The following is an 18,624-nucleotide window of genomic DNA, read 5'->3' as shown; positions in this document are numbered from 1 at the left end:
TCTAAATCAGCATTTAAATGCAGCTCCACTGGCATTTAAATTACATGCAGTGTATGGGGCATAGCAGAAGGTGCCCGCACCACGGGGGGGACCCAGAAGTGTGTGTGTGTTTAACCTGTTTAATCTACAATGAAAGCTTCTTAATCTTTCCCATTTCCAGAAGGAAGGGAGGGAGACCCGGACTCTCATGACCTTTGAGTGTCAACTGTGAACCAGGCATTACGTCTGAGGGCACTAAAGCAGTGCTGTATGTTTGTTGGAGGGAAGGGCGGCGCCGTGCAGGAAACTCGGGCTCAGATGCAGCCATTCAGGGCCACCCAGGCGGGAGGTGGTAGCCTGAGGCTGTGGGTCCTGGTCGCTCTGTCCGTAAGGGAAGTCCAGAGAGTTCAGCGAGAGGAGGGAGCGCCTCAAAGGGCTCGTGTCTGAAGCGCTGCTTTCCCTCTCTGCAGGGCAGAGGAAGGTGACGCCGTGATCGTGCATCCCGGGATTGTGTGCACCATGGTGCGGCTGCTGCCTCGGCTCCACCACGAGGACCACCCGCAGGTACCTGCCGACACACACGTGCCCAAGACAAAGCCCGCCTTGGTCACGTGACCCATCCCAAACTCCCTGTGGCCTGAGATTCCTTTTCTTCTCTTTGCCCTCAGTGCCCTGCGTCAGTGGGGCCATCCTCGGGAAGCAAGCATCAGTATATCTTGGGCCTTGGATTGAGCTTGTGGTGCCCCCTCCCCAAGGCTATGCAAAACAGGTGACTTCTGTTGGCCTAGGTACTTCTAGAAATAACCATGGAACAAAAACAAATGGGGGAAAAAATTCTGAAACCTTCACCTGGCAGGTCTCAGGCGCTAAGCCCCGCACCTGGGACTGGAGGGGGACAGGAGGACACGGGCCACCTACACATTGGTCTGCCCCATGGGTGCTGGCTGAGGTCTTGGTCCTGTACTCCTTGTAGGGAATACAGGGCTAGCACAATGGGCAAAACAGGCACTGTCCCTGGAGCATGCACCTGTGGTGGGGGTGGGGAGGTGGTGACAGTGCACACAGATAAATAAAGACCCTCAGAAATGGATGTGCAGTTACACAGGGCGATGAACAATAGCAAGGGGCAGAGCCGGGTGGTGAGGGAGAGAATGATGGGGTAGAGGAGGGGACAGGCCCTGTCTGATCTACTTTAGGTGAAGAGGTGGAGGGAAGCTGTCTCTTAGGTGGTGATGTGGAAGCAGAGCCTTGAAAGACGTGGAGCTGTTAGCCAGGAAGGAGGGATCTTACTGCGGGCAGCGAGGGCAGTGCCGAGAGAACTGAGCAGCACGTGGACTCTGGGCTGGGCAGGGGCAGGCTGGAGCCTCCCAAGGGTGACAAGGAGCCTCTCTCAAGGGAGTGGGGATGACACGGTCAGGTCTCTGTATCGACAAGGTGTCCTGGGCTGTTAGGTGCAGAATGGCCTGGGCACAGCATGTGGGGAAGCAGTGAGGGGCAGCCGTGGGGAAGCTTCGCCTGCAGTCATTGGCCCCACGGGGGGAGCTGTCTTTAGAGGGGGGACCTGAGGAGTCATGTGAAGGAGGGGGTCAGGTAGCCTCTACCGAGGTCAATGTACAGCCCCAAGATGACAGTCAAAGGGGAGCCTGGTTCCAGCCCCGTCACATGTGGTTGTCGAGAAGGCATGGAACCTCAGAGCAGACGAAACCATCCGAAGCACACATATCCCGGAAGCTGTGAGGAGGAGCCTGGAGTTGTTAAGGAAGACCTAGAAGATGCCCCACGTTGCGGTGGGACGTCAGAGAACCTGGTTCTACGCCCAGCTCTGCTCCGGGCTCCAGCTGCCTGCTGCTCCCTGCTCTTGGAGGCACAGCAGTGATCACTCAAGTGCCTAGATTCCTGCCACCCATGTGGGAGACCCGGATGGGGTTCCCACTCCCAGCTTCAGCCCCAGCCTTGGCTGTTGCAGGCGTCTGGGGGATGAACCAGCAGATGGGAGCTCTCTCTACTTCTATGTCTCTGTCTGTCTGCTTCTCAAATGAATTTTTTTAAAGGAAGAAAAGAAAATGTAGCACTTTAGATTTATTAGCAGATGAAAGGAAGTCAGTTGAACTGATGGCTACCAGGCCCTCACTGTGGACTTAACTCTCCTAAGCGGTTTTGTCGGGGGCGATCTCTCTTTTTGTAGCCAGTGGGGAAATGCAAGTTCAGATCATTTACATGACTTTGGAGGATTCCCAGTCGGTGCTCCTCACATTGAATGTGGTCCTCCCTGGGTTGCCTTCCAGTGAATGAGCAACAGGGGCCTGGCACTTCTGGGAGGTGACGAAGGGTCCAGCTTTGCAGGAGTAGGAGTTGAAAAGTAGGCAACACACTTCAGGAAGAAATGACAGCTCGTTGGCATGATTAATCCCAGCCCGACAGTGACAGTGACCCCGGTACAAATATTGCAAGCCCTTCAAAGTCAGTGGGAGAAGTGGATGGAGGAGAGAAAGTCTTGGTGTGCAGGGGTGGGAATGTTTCCACCTGGAGAATGTGTGGGATTCAGGGCAGCTGTGTGTCAACATCTCCCCAGTGCCTAGGCTTGTTCTGGTCCCTGCTGCTCTGCAGAGAGAGAGAGAGAGAGAGAGAGAGAGAGAGATGGCAAAGCGGTAATTTAATCACTGGACAGAGCCATATGTGAGGGACTTCAAAAACATTCGTGCACAATGGACCTAAAACACAGGTTTCTTTTGGTGCAAAACATTGCGAAAGCCATGCATAGTGTTTGCGTGCTACATGTGCACATGACCCTTTGGAGACTCCCCTACAGACAGCCGTGGAAGGGAGTGTACTTCACAGTTGTCAACAGTGGTGGGCAAGGAGGAAGCCTTGAGGCAATGGGGCCAGCAGCTGGGCCATTCATTCGCACGATTCTGCGAGTCAGGACGCTGGACAAGGCCCAGCAGGGCTGGTGATGCTGGTGGGGTTAGATCAGCCATGGTGGCCTCTTCACTCACAGAGCTGCTCTGACCCTTTGCAAGGCCTGCTCACATGGTGAGGGGCTCCTGGGCTGGCCCAGCTGGGTCACACAGCAGGGGCCTTAGTTCAAGCTGTTGGTTCTCCTCCATGTTGCCCTGTCCATCTGGCCTCTTCCTGTGTCCCCACTCCTCACCCCCAGGAGACTCTCCAGCAGGCCACACAGCAGCTCGTGACTTCTGAAGGCTTATGTGTGGGACAAGCTAGGGCTGTTCCCACAGCTTTCTAATGGTCCATTTGAGCCCAGGCTCAGCTTAGACCCAAAGGGAGAAGACGCACACCTCCCATGCATGTGTCCAGCAGAGGGACTTCTTGGCAGCCATCTTTAAAGACCAACCGTGACACGGGTGGTTGGCCTGGAGGTTAAGACCTTGGGTAAGATGATGGCATCTCACGTCAGAGGACTTGAGTCCGATGCCCAGCTCCTTCTGCAGCTTCTTGCTACTGTGCACCCTGGGAGGCAGCACTGATGGCTCAAAAATTGGGTTTCTGAGCCGGCGCCGCGGCTCACTAGGCTAATCCTCCACCTCGCGGTGCCAGCACACCGGGTTCTAGACCCGGTCGGGGCACCGATCCTGTCCCGGTTGCCCCTCTTCCAGGCCAGCTCTCTGCTGTGGCCAGGGAGTGCAGTGGAGGATGGCCCAAGTCCTTGGGCCCTGCACCCCATGGGAGACTGGAGAAGCCCCTGGCTCCTGCCATCGGATCAGCGCGGTGCGCCGGCTGCAGCGCGCCTACCACGGCAGCCATTGGAGGGTGAACCAATGGCAAAAGGAAGACCTTTCTCTCTGTCTCTCTCTCACTGTCCACTCTGCCTGTCAAAAAAAAAAAAAAAAAAATTGGGTTTCTGACACCCATGCAGGAGATCTGGATTTAGCTCCCGGCTGCCAGCTTTGGCCTTGGCCCAGCCCTGGCCATTGCAGGTGTTTGGGGTGGGGGGAGGATGAAATAGCAAATGAGAGTCTCTCTCTCTCTTTCTCTGTGTGTGTGTGTGTGTGTGACTGCCTCTCAAATAAATACATTTAAAAATTTTTAATTAAACAAAAGTCCAGCTACTGTAAGTAATTGCCGTATGCATTCAACTGCTGGATGAAAGCATTTGACCCCCCACATCGAATGTCTTCCAGTCAATGATTTCTCAAAACCTGGGATCTTACCTTCTGTGTCTGACTGGTCACAACAAGGTTTGCCTGGGGCATAGCGGAAACCCATGCGCACTGGGGTCATCTCTGAGCTGTGAATCTCCCGCCGTGGCTCTTTGCAGTGCAGGTGCACGTGCTCGAGGCTCCGAAGTGTTGTGTGACTGCCCACGGTCCTGGGGTCCCACACTCCAAGTCGTGTTTGACGAGTGAGTCTCTGATCTTGCCGCTGTCACAGAAGGCCACGTCCCGCCAGGTGGGCATTGCGCATCTTTCCAGGAGCCATCAGCTTCTTGTGGGGACATCTGGCTGCCTTGTCTGTATTCACAGAATGCAGCCAACCTCCTTGTCATTTCGATGACCAAGCCAGTGGTGTGGGCGGTCTTGCTAGTGCTGAGCTACGCATTCTGCACAACCCACAGCAACGAGGGCGGATGGAGTGACACAGAGCAAAGAATCTCCCCGGCTGGGTTTCAGCTTAAACAACTCGAGTTGCCACATCCCAGAGTGGAGAAGAACTTCTGCTCTGTGCTCAGCCCGTGAGAGTGATGGGACAAATTCAGTAGGCAACTGAGAATTCCATTTGGGGCGATACTTCTTCTATATTCAGGTCACAGTAGGTAATTTAGAAAAAGTCTAATTCTCCCTCACTGTCTCTCAGATATGCAAATGAAACGTAGCGGTGCGTTTTCTCAAGTATTTTCTGCAGATGCCAAGTCAGCAGCGATTAAACGTTGGCTAATTACCGTAGTTGATTTCTGAAAAGGGGTGGGGGAGGCCTCCCGGCAACAAATAGAACAGTAAATCAAAGGATTTATTTGCGGCGCAGGCAAATGCGGGAGCAGAAGTGCCTGCAGGCCTCTGCAGGTTTGGGTGCAGGAAACCGAGTGCATTTCAGTAGATGGCAGTGTGACTAAAAAAATAGAAGGCAAGGCCCCCTGACTCCTGGGTCTGCCGTGGGGCTCCTTGTGTGCTTACGCAGTTTACATAACTCACATGTTCTTCCTCGCCATGGGTGAGAAATTGATGACTTTCCAAGGGACTGGAGTCAGCTTAGGGGCCATGACTTAAATAACTTCGCGAGTGCTCTGTTCTGGTTTCTTTCCAATTGTGGCTGCTCTCACCATCAGTTTGTTCTGTGCACAGCCCAGAGGTGTTTTTGCCCCCTCCAAAAGTCCCTCCAAAATGCGAGCCCTGGGAGCTGGTGTTGAAAACGAAGAATCTGGTTCTCCTTCTGCCTCTGGTGCCATGGCCCGAGTTAAAAACTGGTGGCAGGCTTGCTCCTGAGTACAAGGCAAAACGAGAGTCCAGCTCAGTTCTCTTGGAGCCAAGTTGGCCCCAGAAAGAAATAACTGCCCAGAAAAAGAAAAATACTTTTCCAGTACACTCAGCAGCCATGAGGGTTTTGCTATTAGGGATGTGGCCTTGGGCCGGACCTCTGACCTGTATTAGGAGGACATCCCAGGTCCAACTGCTACCCCCACGTCCTCCAGGGCAGTGGCCCCCAGGCAGTTCTTAGCAGAGAGATATTCACTGCATGTGATAGCCATCACCCTCAGCGTGGGAGGACCAGAGGTGGCACACAGGCTGCGTGACAGCAGCAAGAGTGATGTGTTTGCATCTGCTACTAATTACCAAGCACCTGCTGCGTGTCTTTGAAGAGGTGGAGATGATCTCACTGGAACTTAGAGTCAGGGTTTCCTCAAACACGGCAGGCAGAGAAGTGTACGAGACAGAGACATCGTGACGGCCGCAGCACAAGGCCCTAGGACAGAGAGGCACGGCACTTGAACGCAGCTTAGAGAAAAGGTGTGTGCGTGACAGATTGCAGAGAGAGGGAAGAGGCGCTCCAGTGCAGAGAAGCAACGGGAAGATGCCTGTGCAGGCCACTGGAATAGTTCAGCTGGGCTAAGACAGACTCACGGGGTGGGAAGGCCGTGAGTGAGGGGGCTGGAGAAGTCAGCTGGAGCCACATTGTGAAGGGCCTTGGTTGCATTTTCTTGAGTTACTTCCCATCATTATCATCATCATCATCATCACCATCCTCCTCATCACCACCATTATCATCACCATCACATCACCACCATCACCATTACATCACCACCACCATCATCACCATCATCACCACCATTATCACCACAATCATCATCAAATCACCACCATTATCATCACCATCATCACCATCACATCACCACCATCATCACCATCATCACCACCATTATCATCACCAACACCACCATCACTACCATCACCATCACATCACCACCATTATCATCACCATCCCCACCATCATCACCACCATCATTACCACCATTATCATCACTATCACCATCATCATCATCACTGTCACCGCCACCATCATCACCACTATCCCCACCACCACCACCACCATCACCATCACCATCCCCACCATTATCATCACCATCCCCACCATCACCACCATCATTACCACCATTATCATCACTATCACCATCATCATCATCACTGTCACCGCCACCATCATCACCACTATCCCCACCATCACCACCACCATCACCATCACCATCCCCACCATCATCACCACCATTATCATCACCATCCCCACCATCACCACCATCATTACCACCATTATCATCACTATCACCATCATCATCATCACTGTCACCGCCACCATCATCACCACAATCCCCACCATCACCACCATTATCATCACCATCACCACCATTGTCACCATCATCATCGTCACCCGATGAGCACTGACTGTCCCGGGGCTTGGTTCAGGCTCTGAAGACGGCCGACTGTGAGCTTGGCAGCTGCAGAGCCCTGGGAAAGTTCCTTGCCATCTTTGACCCTTAGCTCGTCTCTCTGTGGGACGCTGGTGGGTTACACGAAGAATATGCAAGTGCTTAGTGTGGCGGGAGGGACTTGGTGGCATGGGAAGCTTGTCCTGGCTGCTGTGGCTGCTGTGGCTAGGTGCCAGAAACTCTGCAGACAGTTGTCACTCCGTCTTGATAAAATCCTGCAAGGTGAATTTCAGTATTCCTGCTTAGCAGGTGAAGGCTTGAAACTTGAAGCAACTCAGTGAGAGTGAACAGCCTTGCCAACTGATGGCTTTGTGTGTGTGTGTGCACCTGGCCTTCTACCACTGTGCCAGGCTGGCTGATAGGCCTGGGAGGTTATGGGAGCAATGACAGGCATGGGAGGGATTGCTGTGTATCCTCAGACTGCACCCCGAGTTGCTATCAGTATGTTCCAGAGAGCTAAAGGCTGCTGCAAGCTTCCTGCTGCTATGGAAACGTCCAGGTGCAGTCTGATGGGATGGAAAGAGGTTGGGGTTCAGAGCTGTGTGTGTCTGTCACTCTTCGGTGCCTGTGTTTGGAAAATCTGAGTGTCATTTTCTGGAATGAGCCTGTGTTTCAGATGCACTGGACTAATCGCATGGGTTTCAAGTAACTAAAATATTGACGGCGTTAATGGCCCTGGAGAGCATTGTATAAGCGCAGGCCATTTGGATAGAGCCATTTCCTCCAATAGACGTTGGTAAAGTAGGATCCTTGCTTTGTTAAATTATAGCGCATTAGACATGTGTTGAATTTCTACATTTCCTATGCTCTTTCTCACTGAACCCCATCCCCCCAAATATTTCTGTTACTCCAGTGTTGTAGGGGTAGAGGGGGAACAAAGAGAGTTTGGAATAGAGAGATGATAGATAGATGATAGATAGATAGATAGATAGATACAGATAGAGGACAGATAGATGATAGATAGATGATAGATAGATAGATAGATAGATAATAGAACCAGCAGTAGTGTGGTATTCATCTTGATTGAAGCTTGAACATGGTGCTAGGTTGAGAGTCAGAAAACCTTGCTTGGATGAGAGGCTGTGTGAGTTGTCCCTTGAGTAATGAGTGGGAGCTTAGGGAGGGGGTTGGCATGGACTTTGCCCACTTTGAGCTATGCTGGGCCAAGGGGGAGAACACCACTATGACCTGATCACGGGGTGGGGTGGGGGGGAGACAGGTGGGAAAGAGAGAAACCCTTCGTAAATCTGAGATCCTGGGGCTTCAGCTGCCGAGGGCACGGCCTGTCCTGTGTGTGTTGTTGGCAAAGGCGGCAGGTCTGGAGCAGGAAGGCAGGCAGCCAGCCACGTGCATCTTGGTCTTGGTGTCTTGGTTACAAACCTGCCCTATGCATCGAGGAGGCCAGGCCCTTTGGCCAGGGTTCTGCTGGTTTGCTGGGAGCTGCGTTCTCTCTTATACCCAAACCAAGAACACAGACTCCCGGGCCCACCACGCTATAGGAGCAGCACAAATGAACATGTCAGGGTGCAGGACTGTGGTGCAATGGTCTGTGCAGTCTTTGGTCTCTCAGTCTGTCACTGCTCTCTCCCAATCATCACATAAAGAACATTGCAACCAAGTTGGAACACCTGACTAGTTCCAGTGTGAGCGGATCAAAAGTCCCAGGTTCCTTCACGGTGAGGGGAGCTGGCGCTGGACTCCTCATAGTCTCCCCATTGGTGTCGAGACTAGGTTAGGAGGTGCAGCTAAAGTGATGGGACTCTGGGGACTGATGCCCCGACATCCCCCTGAGACCCGTGTGCGCCAGGAGAGAAAGCTGAGAAAGAGAGAAGGAGGTAGCATCCGCAGCGGGACAAAGGCGGACTTGGAGTCTGGCCTGCTGAGTGCAGGGAGCGGAGCCGTCCTCAGCGCCACAGCACAGGTCACTGCGCGATCACGTGCCTCGTGGGTCCAGCCTGCCCGCCTGTCGGGTGACCCTGCGCTCTCAACAGAATCCTAATTGAACCACCACCCCCTTTCCTGCCTTGCGAGCCATCTGTGTTAGGAAAATCAATCCATTTGGAGGGGGAGAGACCAGACTGGTTTCCTGCCACTGCTCATATTTTCACGAAAACCCCATTTTACTGGAACCAACGTTGGAAAAAACAGCACATTTTATTCAAAACAAGGCAGTATTGGTATTGACAGAGCTGCAGCGATAATGAGGACGATCAATTCTCCCTCCTCCATTATGGGGTATTGAGCAATTTTGGAGTCAACTTGTGGCATTATAAGGCAAGCTCAGCAGTTCTTCCCTTTGCAGACTTTCTCCTTTTTCTTTCTTTTTCGCATATTTAGATTTTTTAAGTATTCCTGTTCTGGTGTTGGGGCACGGAGCAAAAAGTGAACCAAGAAAAAAAAAAACCCAAAAAACAAATAAACAACAACAACAACAAAACCCAGAAGTCTGCCAATTAATATGCGTGATTGCAGGTGTTTCTGTATTTCTTGTTGATAGTGCATGATGATATCAGTTGTGCATCTTGTCCCGTGCAGGCTGTGGCCCCAGCTCTCACCCCCAAATGAAGCGGGCAGGTGTCAGCTATGAAAGTCCCTATTCTGGGAGAGGGGAGTTGGAGACAAGAGTGTGGGTGACCCTCTTCTGTTTCAAGGACAGTGGACACAGGGGCAGAGGTGGGGCTGGGGTGCCCAGGACGGGCCAGTCTGAGTCTGAAGACCTGGAAGTGGGGGAGAGTTCCCCAGTGTGCAAATGGTGATGATGGAGGCGGGTCTGTTAGGTGACTGCCACCGTTTCTACCCACAGTTTCTGTCCCCGTTGGGCTGCCTGTGTCCATCCACAGCTCAGGCTCACGGGAAGGGGGTCCACCTCCTCCAGGTGGTGAGTTCTGTCCTCGATGCCGGTGACACCAGGGAGTACTGGCAAAGCCACGAGAGTTCACCCTGGCAGAACCTTGCACGCCAGATCACTCCAATGGCATTTCATCCTGTCCAGAATTCACTTGTTATTTATTTTTGAACATTTTGATTTATTTGGGAGTTGGAGAGAAAAGGGAGGGGGAGAGAGAGAGAGAGAGAGAGAGAGAGAGAAATGAACCCATCTGTGTTGTTCATTCCCCAAAACAGGCAGGGCTGGGCCAGGTGAAATCCTGGAGTCTGGAGTCTGGAACTCGGTCCAGGACTCCCACATGGGTGGCAGGGACCCAGCCACTTGAGCCATCACTGCTGCCTCCCAGGGTGTGCATTGGCAGGGAACTGGGGTCAGGAGCTGTAGAGCCGGCCGGGTATCAAACCCAGGTGCAGCTATGGGATGTGGGCATCTTAAGCGCGGGCTGGGCCACCTGCTTGCTGCCCATCTCTTACCTCAGAAATGTTGCTGCAGCAACGGGGCCATCGCCGCTGTCGGGCAGGGGCTGTGAGTGTTGCCGGGTTTGGAAGGCAGGTGGGAGGATGGGAGGTGAGACACGTACCACTCGTTTAACATCCAGAAGCTGGTGAGAAGTAGTGGAAATGCATCTTGTCCTACATGTTACTCCTTCAAAGATATCCCCAGATAGTTCAAAAAGTTTGTAGGGAAACGGAATCATTTTCTTCCGAATATTTGGAAAAGGCACATATCATGAAAAAAAAATCATGCGTGGATTTCAAAATTGCCTTTGCACCAAAAGAAACTCTCTTCCAATTCTATTTTTTTTTCCCATGCATGTTCAGAAGGACTGGCAGGCGCTACAGGCTTGTGAGCAACCTCTGGAGGGGGTCTGAGTTATTTCTGTCTGTTTGTGATAGGAACATGCTCTTGCCATCTTTGGGGAGGGGACCCCTTATGTGACTGCCTGTAAGGAAAGGAGCCAGGGTCAGACACAGGCTCTGCCCTTACCATGTGGCCCTGCGCAGGTCACTGCCCTGGGCTCCGTTTTCTGACCTGTGAAATGGGGTTGATTCTGGACCTCGTCACAGGGATTGCTTCAACGCTCCACATTCAAATGCTTAGGGAGCAGGACTTGGCACATCTGGGATACCCAGGAGTTACTCTCATCACAGGAAGAATCCAGTCTGCACCATAGAGGCCAGGGCTGGTCTTCCTTGTATCCCCACGCCCCAAGAGCTCCATGAAATGAGTGAGGGGCCTCAGGGACCCCCTTCCATCCGAGAAAACGAAGTTCTGTGCTGGAACACCTGCCCTGCTGCGTGGAGGCGGCTGATTGTCTGTGATCCCATGGGGGCAGGGGCAAGGCCCTACTCATCTTTGCCTCCCCAGGGCTGTCCCCTGGAAGCTGACGCTGCAAGCCCACTGAATACTTGTTTGAGGGAGCGGAGGATGAACACCCACCCCCGAGGGGGTGCAGCAGGCATGGGCCAGGGTAGGGGCGGTCTCCTGGTCTTCACGGCTTGCTTTGGTCACCTCTCAGCTTTCGGAAGAGATCCAGTGCTCCCTGGCCAGCCACCTCCAGTGCCTGGTGAAGTCGGAGAAGAGCCGCCAGGTGATGTGCGAGGCGGGCATGCTCGGGACACTCATGAGCTCCTGCCGCAGGGCCCTGGCCGCCGGCAGCGGCCCCCTGCACTCGCGCCTCGTCCGGATTTTTGAAAAACTTGCTTCCCAGACCATCGAGCCGGACGTGCTGAGGTACCGAGGGCCCTGTGCTGTGTCCTGGCTGGGGGCACCCCGTGGGCCGCAGGGACAGGGGTCCCGACACCCCCTCCTCGCTCCTCCGCAGAGCACCGACTTGTCCGGGCATTCAGTGCTGGAAGTCTACAGACCATAGTGCTGGTGCCCACGAAGCAGATCCCGCCTGCTCCCCTGGGGTTGGCGGGGCCGGACAAGGGGTTTACAGTTTACTAGACAAGCAGCGGAGGCGTGGAAGCCTTGGCTGGGGGCTGGCAGCTGCAGGGACTCCCAACACAGAGGGGCTAGGGCATGCACCTCTGTATGCTGCTCGGGGTCCTAACAGCAACAGCAGGGACGGAAGCTACCCAGGGAGCAGCAGGTGTAGAAGATAAGAAGGCAGAGGACAGGCTGTGGGCGGGAGCGCAGGAGCCTCCCAGGGACCCTCCCCTGCCCAGAGGGTCACGCCACCCTGCTGACACACACAGGGGCCAGTGCAGGGAGGGGATGAGGGTGACCGCTCCAGCCAGCAGGCATGGTGCCCAGGGGCCGGGTCAGCCTCTTTCAGCTGCTGGGCATGTGGGCTGCCAGACAAAGCCATGATGTTGGTAAAAGCAGTCAGTTCCTTTAGGAAATGATACAGCATGGATGGCAGAGGCCTGCCTTGAGACTCCTGAATTTGGGGGCTCTGCGGCTGGGTTATTGGGACGGTGCGGCTCTCAGAGGGCCTTGCAGGTGAAGGGGGCAGAGCACAGGTAGGGGTGTGGCAGGTCATGGAGCTCAGGGGAGCGGGCAGGATGGAGCTGGGGAGAACTTCTGCCTGCAGCAATGTCTTCACTCGCTCTCCTGTGCGTTCTGATGTACAGACAGTTTCTCGGACTCGGTATCGTCCCGCCTCCGTCGAGCGCAGTGAGGGTCCTCAGGCCATCTCGGGCGCATCGAGGCACCCCCGGCTGCTCAGGTGAGGACAGAGGAAGGAACTGGGGCAGGCTCACAGGACTGGAGAGAGAGTTCGGCAGCCCTGCTCTGGGACAGTGGACAGCAGGTGCAGGGAGGCGGGCAGGTGTCAAAGCTGATTCTGTCTGGAGAAAGGCAGGTGTGGGAGGAGCAGATGGAGCTCTCTCCACGCAGGACAGGTGATGATGAGCCTGGGCTTCGGGGCGTGAGTCAGTGATAGGACGTCCTTCACTGCCCAGCGGGGCCCAGGTGTGCAGGGACGGGGCCGGGGGGGGGGGGGGTCTGCCCAGCTCAGAGCTCAGGGCTGAGTTACGGTGTCAGGAGCCAAAGCATCAGGTGACTCCTAAAGAGTGCTGGTCCAGGGGACAGCTTGGGGGAGAGAATGGCGTGGATGTATTCGGGGTAAGATCACCTGGCATATTAGGAAGAGGGCTCAGCTGAGAAGCCAGGATGTAGAGCCAGAGGCGGGGGCTGAGAGATGTGTTGGAGACAGGCTGCTATGAAGCAGGGGGCGGGCCCTCAGGCCGAGACAAGGCCCCCGTGAGTGGCTCCAATGGGGCAGGCCACAGGCGGCAGTGGGACGTGGCTGTGTTGGAGAGGGGAGCACCCTGGAAGGAAGAAAGGGGCAAGTTCCTGTGGCGGGTAGGTAATTGCCACCGCTCAATGCCATCCAAGCCAGCAGATGGAGCAGGCTGGGGTCCAGCAACCCCCCTGGGGGATGGCTAGGGGGTGTCTGCACTGGGGCTGTGGCAGGGACATCAGACCAGTGGCCAGGAGAAAGGCAGGAGTGCTTTGAGCAAAGTCGCATCTCTTCTCTTGTTTAGGGAACCAGAGCGCAACCCCAGGAGGGGCCGAGGGGCGTGCGGGAGCCATCTCTGACTGGTGCCCTGGGGCGGCTCCGGCCCTTAGGCCCTCAGGGACGTCCCCGGACGCCGCCACTGCCCTCCAGACGTCGCTGAGCCTCATCTCCATGACCTCCCCACGCAACCTGCAGCCTCAGAGGGCGGCACTGGCGCCATCGTTTGTGGAATTCGACATGTCGGTGGAGGGCCACGGGTATGCGGGCCCTCACATCCTGGAAAGGCCTCTTCTTAATTTCCCAATGAATTAGAACACACAGGACAAAGCCGAGGCTCCCACGGGCTCTGGCCAGCTGGCCGAGGAAGGTGTCTGGGTTATGGACATGTCCCCGGGGCGTGGAGGGCCAACTGCCTCTCCGCTGGTGCGGCTGTGTTTGGAGTGCCCTCACATGCTGTCCTGCCTCCAGTGTGGCTTCCTCCCCCTTGGCCAGCCCACGTGCACCTGCTGCTTTCTGTCCCCAGGGGCTGTGTGGTCTAAGCAGGGGCGAGGCCCCCGCAGGAGGACAGGGAGCAGAGACGTCCCAGCCCAGAGCAGCCGGCTTGGTGGGATGGATGTCTTGACATGCTTTTCTGTTCCCAGCTCTCTGTTTATTCCCACGCTGGCTACCGTTATGGGATCCGGCACCGAGTACTCCATCTCGGGAGGAATCGGGACAGGTAGGCACTTCCCAGGGAGGTCAGCTGCCCGCCTGCCCCAGGAGTGGGGCCACAAGAGGTCCTGACTGCCCAGTTCCACCAGGTGTCTCGGGAAAGGGTGACCCTGCTCTTTGGTCCTGAGTACCTGGGGTCAGAGCATCCCTCAGCTCCCCGGTTGCCCTCAGAAGCAGTGGCCTGTTCGTTGTGTGTCCCAAGTGTCCAGGCTCACGGCTGGGGCTCGGTGGCAGACCTGGTCCCTGGGCTCGGGTTTGACTCATTTAGTTTGTGTCAGCTGGCCCTACAGCTCTCTCTAGAGAGAAGTGTGAGATCTGTGCTGACGGCCCCACGAACTACGCAGCCCTCAGCAAGTGGTCCCCGTGGGGACAGCCGGGGCCTCAGCTGCTTCACACAGTGCTGTGCTTGGCTGACGTGCACCGGGCAGAATGGCGCCAGTACTCAGGGGCTGCCTGGACCCGGCACTCTGTGTTAGGAGAACTGGATCCCAGGTTTCCACGGGAGGGTAGGTGCTGAGGACCCAATGCCTTCCCAGCCCACCAGTGCGGGCAAGCCCTCTTTCCACGTCAGCGTGGCACCAGTGGTTGCCAACATGGCTGCTGCTTCTGCCTGCACAGTGAGGTCAGCATCCCCGTCTCGGTCACTACCGCTGCTACTGTGTGGGAGGCCAGGGGGCGCCCTTTCCTGTCCAGTGTTTGGCTAAGCGAGGTCAGTGTCCTCCGCCCTGCCTGCCGGAGTCTAGATAAGCTGACGGGGGCCCCTTGTGAGCCACCTCAGGGCTGCTGACACTGCCTCTGCCCCTTTGGCGAGGCAGCACGGAGCGGAAGGGGAAGGCGCGTTGGTGAGTGAGGTCGGACCTGGGCTGGCCCCCGGCAGGTGCCGTGGCTGAGCTGAGCCGGGGGCCGCAGAGGGTCCTCAGCAGGACAAAGACCTCAGGGGTGCTGTGTTCCCTCCCCAGGCGCTGCCAGAGTGTTCCCTCCCCCCGGGGGCCTGACTTTCTCCTGCTGGTTCCTGATCAGCCGGCCGGCCGCGCCCACCGAGGGCCACCCGCTGCGCTTCCTGACCGTGGTGCGTCACCTGGCCAGGACCGAGCAGCCCTTCGTCTGCTTCTCCATCAGCCTCTGCCCCGAAGACCTCTCCCTGGTTGTCTCCACGGAAGAGAAAGAGTTTCAGCCCCTGGGTGAGGTGCTGGGGTCTGAGCTGGCCCCGCCCACCTTAGGGGAGCAGGGCTGTGTCAGACGCTCTGGACAGGGGTGGGGGTGACCCCAGATTCCTCCCCAGCATTTGGCATTGCCCCTGTGGGTTCCACACCTGGAGAAAGGTCTGTAGTAGTTGTGCGGTGTGCCCCTGCGGCCTGGGCTCTGGGGTTACAGCTGGCAGGTGGACAAGACCCAGCGCTTGGCCTGGCTCTAGAGGTTGTGCTCAGAAATCTTCCAGAAGCTCAGCTCCGCCCTCCCAGGGTGGCCAGGGGCAGTGGCCAGGGGCAGTGGCCAGGGCCAACTCCCGGGGCTCTGCCTCATTGGGAATGAGGCTGCTGCATCCTTCCCTGAGCAAGTCCATGAGCCGAAGTGGCCTCACCATGCCCTCGGAGCTCAGCCTCATATCCTAGGGTTGGCCCATGCTGCCAGGGCCGGCTGGTGACTCTGGGCACCCGGGAGCCCGGTCATCCCGTAGCAGTGCTGGTGACAGGTCCTGGCTCTGCCCGTTGGACCTTAGCCTTGTTCTCCAAGGTCACCTGCCCAAGGTGGCCATGCCAGGCGTCGCTTAGCTACCTGTTCCTGCTCCTTTTGCGTGTCCTAAGAGTGGCACTGTTTCTTAGCACAGCACCTAGGAGGATCGGAGGATGACCGACACATGTGGCACAGGCCACGGCCTGCAAATTGGCATCATCACAAACCAGTCTAGTGCATGGGAGACCCTGGGTTTGAATCCTGCCTGCATCACCTTGGGCAGAGTTACCTAACCACACTTGAGGATAGCAAAATGAGTGTAGTGGTAGTGCCTGCCCCTCAAGGTGGTGGTGACAATTCAGTGTGTTAGCACTCATAGCAGTGCCCACACCTGGGTCTGGCACCAGGGGTGAAGGTTGAGGTGTTGTTTGACCAGGGCACGTCCCCCGCAGCTCTGCTGGGCCATTGCAGCAGGTGCAGCACCGGTGACGGCCAGCGTTCCTGTTCTCTTCCAGACGTCATGGAACCTGAAGATGATGCTGAGCCCTCGGCAGGACGCCAGCTGCAGGTCAGATGCGGCCAGTTGCTGGCCTGTGGTCAGTGGCATCACCTGGCCGTGGTTGTCACCAAGGAAATGAAAAGGAATTGCACCGTCTCCACCTACCTCGATGGGCAACTCACTGGCTCAGCCAAGGTGAGATGGTTCCTGGCGCACGGCTGAGCTCCCCAAGCCTCCTGCCTGGAGGGGCCCCTGTTCACTTTTCTTTAGGGTGTAGGGTTGGAGCCTAATGACCCACCCAGGAGACTGGGTGGAGCCCAGGCACAGCACGGCTTTATATCATGGACTGAAGGTCACACAGACTGGGCAGAATGCAGACAGGGGACACGGGGCCAGATCTGCAAGAGTGGTCCTAGGAGGAGGCAAGTCTCCAAAAAAATACACAAACTTCTCGCAGTTTAAGTTCCACGTGCTCCAGGGAGGTCTGGGCAGCGCTTAAGGTCTGAGGTCTCCTAGGAGCTCCTGGGACACACGTGGTCACTTTGGTGTGTGGTCACTTTGGTGGGTGCCGTGTCTTCATTCTCATCTGTTCTGGAGAGTGGGCTTGTTTCCGTCTCCCTTCCCAGGCTGTGTGGCTCGTCTGTGGAATAGTTCATGAGCCTTGAGGTCAGGCAGGTCCTTTATCTTGAATGCAGCACAGGGCTAACACATGGTAAGCCTGCAGTAAACGTGAATTCACGGCCACAAAGGGGCTCATATTATGGTTGGGTGGACCGGTGCATGGATAAAAGAGGACTGCACAGGACCAGCCAAACCAAGGGCAGGCACCAGGGAGACTGGGAGTGATGGGGCACCAAAATACACCCAAATGTGCCATGGAGGATGGCCAAGGCCAAGTCTTGCAGCGTTCATTTTCCAAGGTAAGGTCAAGAAGTTGGGTCAGGACCAGCAAGTGGAATTTAACCAGGACAGAGACCGAGCACTGTGCCTTGTTGTCAACATCCACTGGGCAAGAGCAGGGTGGGAAAGCTCTCGCTTATGTTAGCAATGATCATTTTAGCTATTATTATTATTATTATTACTAGTTTATTTGAAAGACAGTTACAGAGACAAAGACAAAGACAGAGAGAGAGAGAGAGAGAGAGGGAAAGAAAGAGGGAGAGAGAAAGGGGTCTTTCATCTGCTGGTTCACTGACCAGATGGCTGCAATGGCCAGAGCTGGGCTGATCCAAAGCCAGGAGCCAGGAGCTTCTTCCAGGCCTCCCACGTGGGTGCAGGGGCCCAAGCATTTGAGCCATATTCCGCTGCTTTTCCAGGCCATAGCAGAGACTGGAATGGAAGAGGAGCAGCCAGGACTCAAACCTGCACACATAAGGGATGCCAGGCTTAACCAGCTGTGTCACAATGTCTGCCCCGTCATTATTTTTCCTATGCCTTATATGAAAGTTCCCTGCCTTTTAATTTGCATTTTCTTAAGGGCTAATGAGGTTGAGTATTTTCCCATGCGGTTATTTGCATCTGTGCGTCTTCTTCAGAGATGTCCACTTATATCTTTTGCCCACTTTCTAATTGCATTATTTTTATCAACAGTTGTGTTATACGGGTTTAAATATATATATATATATATATGTACATATGTGTTTTATTATGTATTATATTCACTAGTCTTTTGCTTTATATGTGATTTGCAATTAATTTCTCCTAGACAGTAGCTTCTTTTTATCCTCTTCCACTTGGGCAAAACTTGTTAGCTTAGATGAAGTATAAGTCATTACTTTTTTCTTCCATGGTTTGTGCATTAGGGATCAAGTCTAAGAACTGTCTGCCTGGCCCTCGATCCTGAAGATTTTCTCCTACTTTTTTTCTGTGAACTTTGTAGTTTTACATTTTGCATTGAAGTTTATGAACCGTTATGAATTAATTTTTGTACAATGCATGAGGTTTAGGTTGAAGTTCATTTGTGTGCTTATGGAGTCCAATTGCACCACCAACATTTGTTGAAGGAGCCTCTGTTTCCTCTATTGCATTGCTTTTGCATCTTTATCAAAAATCAGGGGGATGTATTTGTGTAGATTTATTTATGGCTTCTTTTTTCTGTTTTATTAATCCATCACTATTATTCTACCAGTACCACATTATCTTATACCCATATAATAAGTCTTTTTTTTTTTAAAGGATGTATTTATTTGAGAGGCAGAGTTACAGATAGAGAGAGGGAGAGACAAATAGAGAGGTCTTTAATCCTCTGGTTCACTCCCCAAATGGCTGTAATGGCCAAAGCTGGGCCAATCCAAAGCTGGGAGCCAGGAGCTTCCTATAGGCCTCCCACTTGGGTGCAGGGGCCTAAGCACCTGGGCCATCTTCCGCTGCTTTACAAGGTCATAGCAGAGAGCTGGATCAGAAGAGGAGCAGCTGGGACATGAAGTGGCACAGGCAGAGGCTCAACCTACCACATCAGAGCGCTGGCCCCCATA

The 18,624-nt window shown here is 54.8% G+C and overlaps 1 protein-coding gene across 1 annotated transcript in view; it reads left to right on the top strand.

Annotated features, from left to right (window-relative positions):
• Window positions 1-18,624, top strand: part of WDFY4 (WDFY family member 4) — a 243,414-nt gene that overhangs the window by 53,425 nt on the left and 171,365 nt on the right. The window contains exons 12-18 of the mRNA XM_062214495.1: window positions 450-543; window positions 11,320-11,534; window positions 12,380-12,474; window positions 13,295-13,526; window positions 13,911-13,987; window positions 14,940-15,161; window positions 16,167-16,345. Of these exons, the coding sequence (XP_062070479.1) occupies window positions 450-543; window positions 11,320-11,534; window positions 12,380-12,474; window positions 13,295-13,526; window positions 13,911-13,987; window positions 14,940-15,161; window positions 16,167-16,345 (1,114 nt within the window). The remainder of the gene's footprint in view (window positions 1-449; window positions 544-11,319; window positions 11,535-12,379; window positions 12,475-13,294; window positions 13,527-13,910; window positions 13,988-14,939; window positions 15,162-16,166; window positions 16,346-18,624) is intronic.

This window comes from Lepus europaeus, chromosome 17 (genome assembly GCF_033115175.1).
Source record: "Lepus europaeus isolate LE1 chromosome 17, mLepTim1.pri, whole genome shotgun sequence".
Taxonomy (NCBI): domain Eukaryota; kingdom Metazoa; phylum Chordata; class Mammalia; order Lagomorpha; family Leporidae; genus Lepus; species Lepus europaeus.
This window is presented reverse-complemented; position numbering and strand designations above follow the sequence as displayed.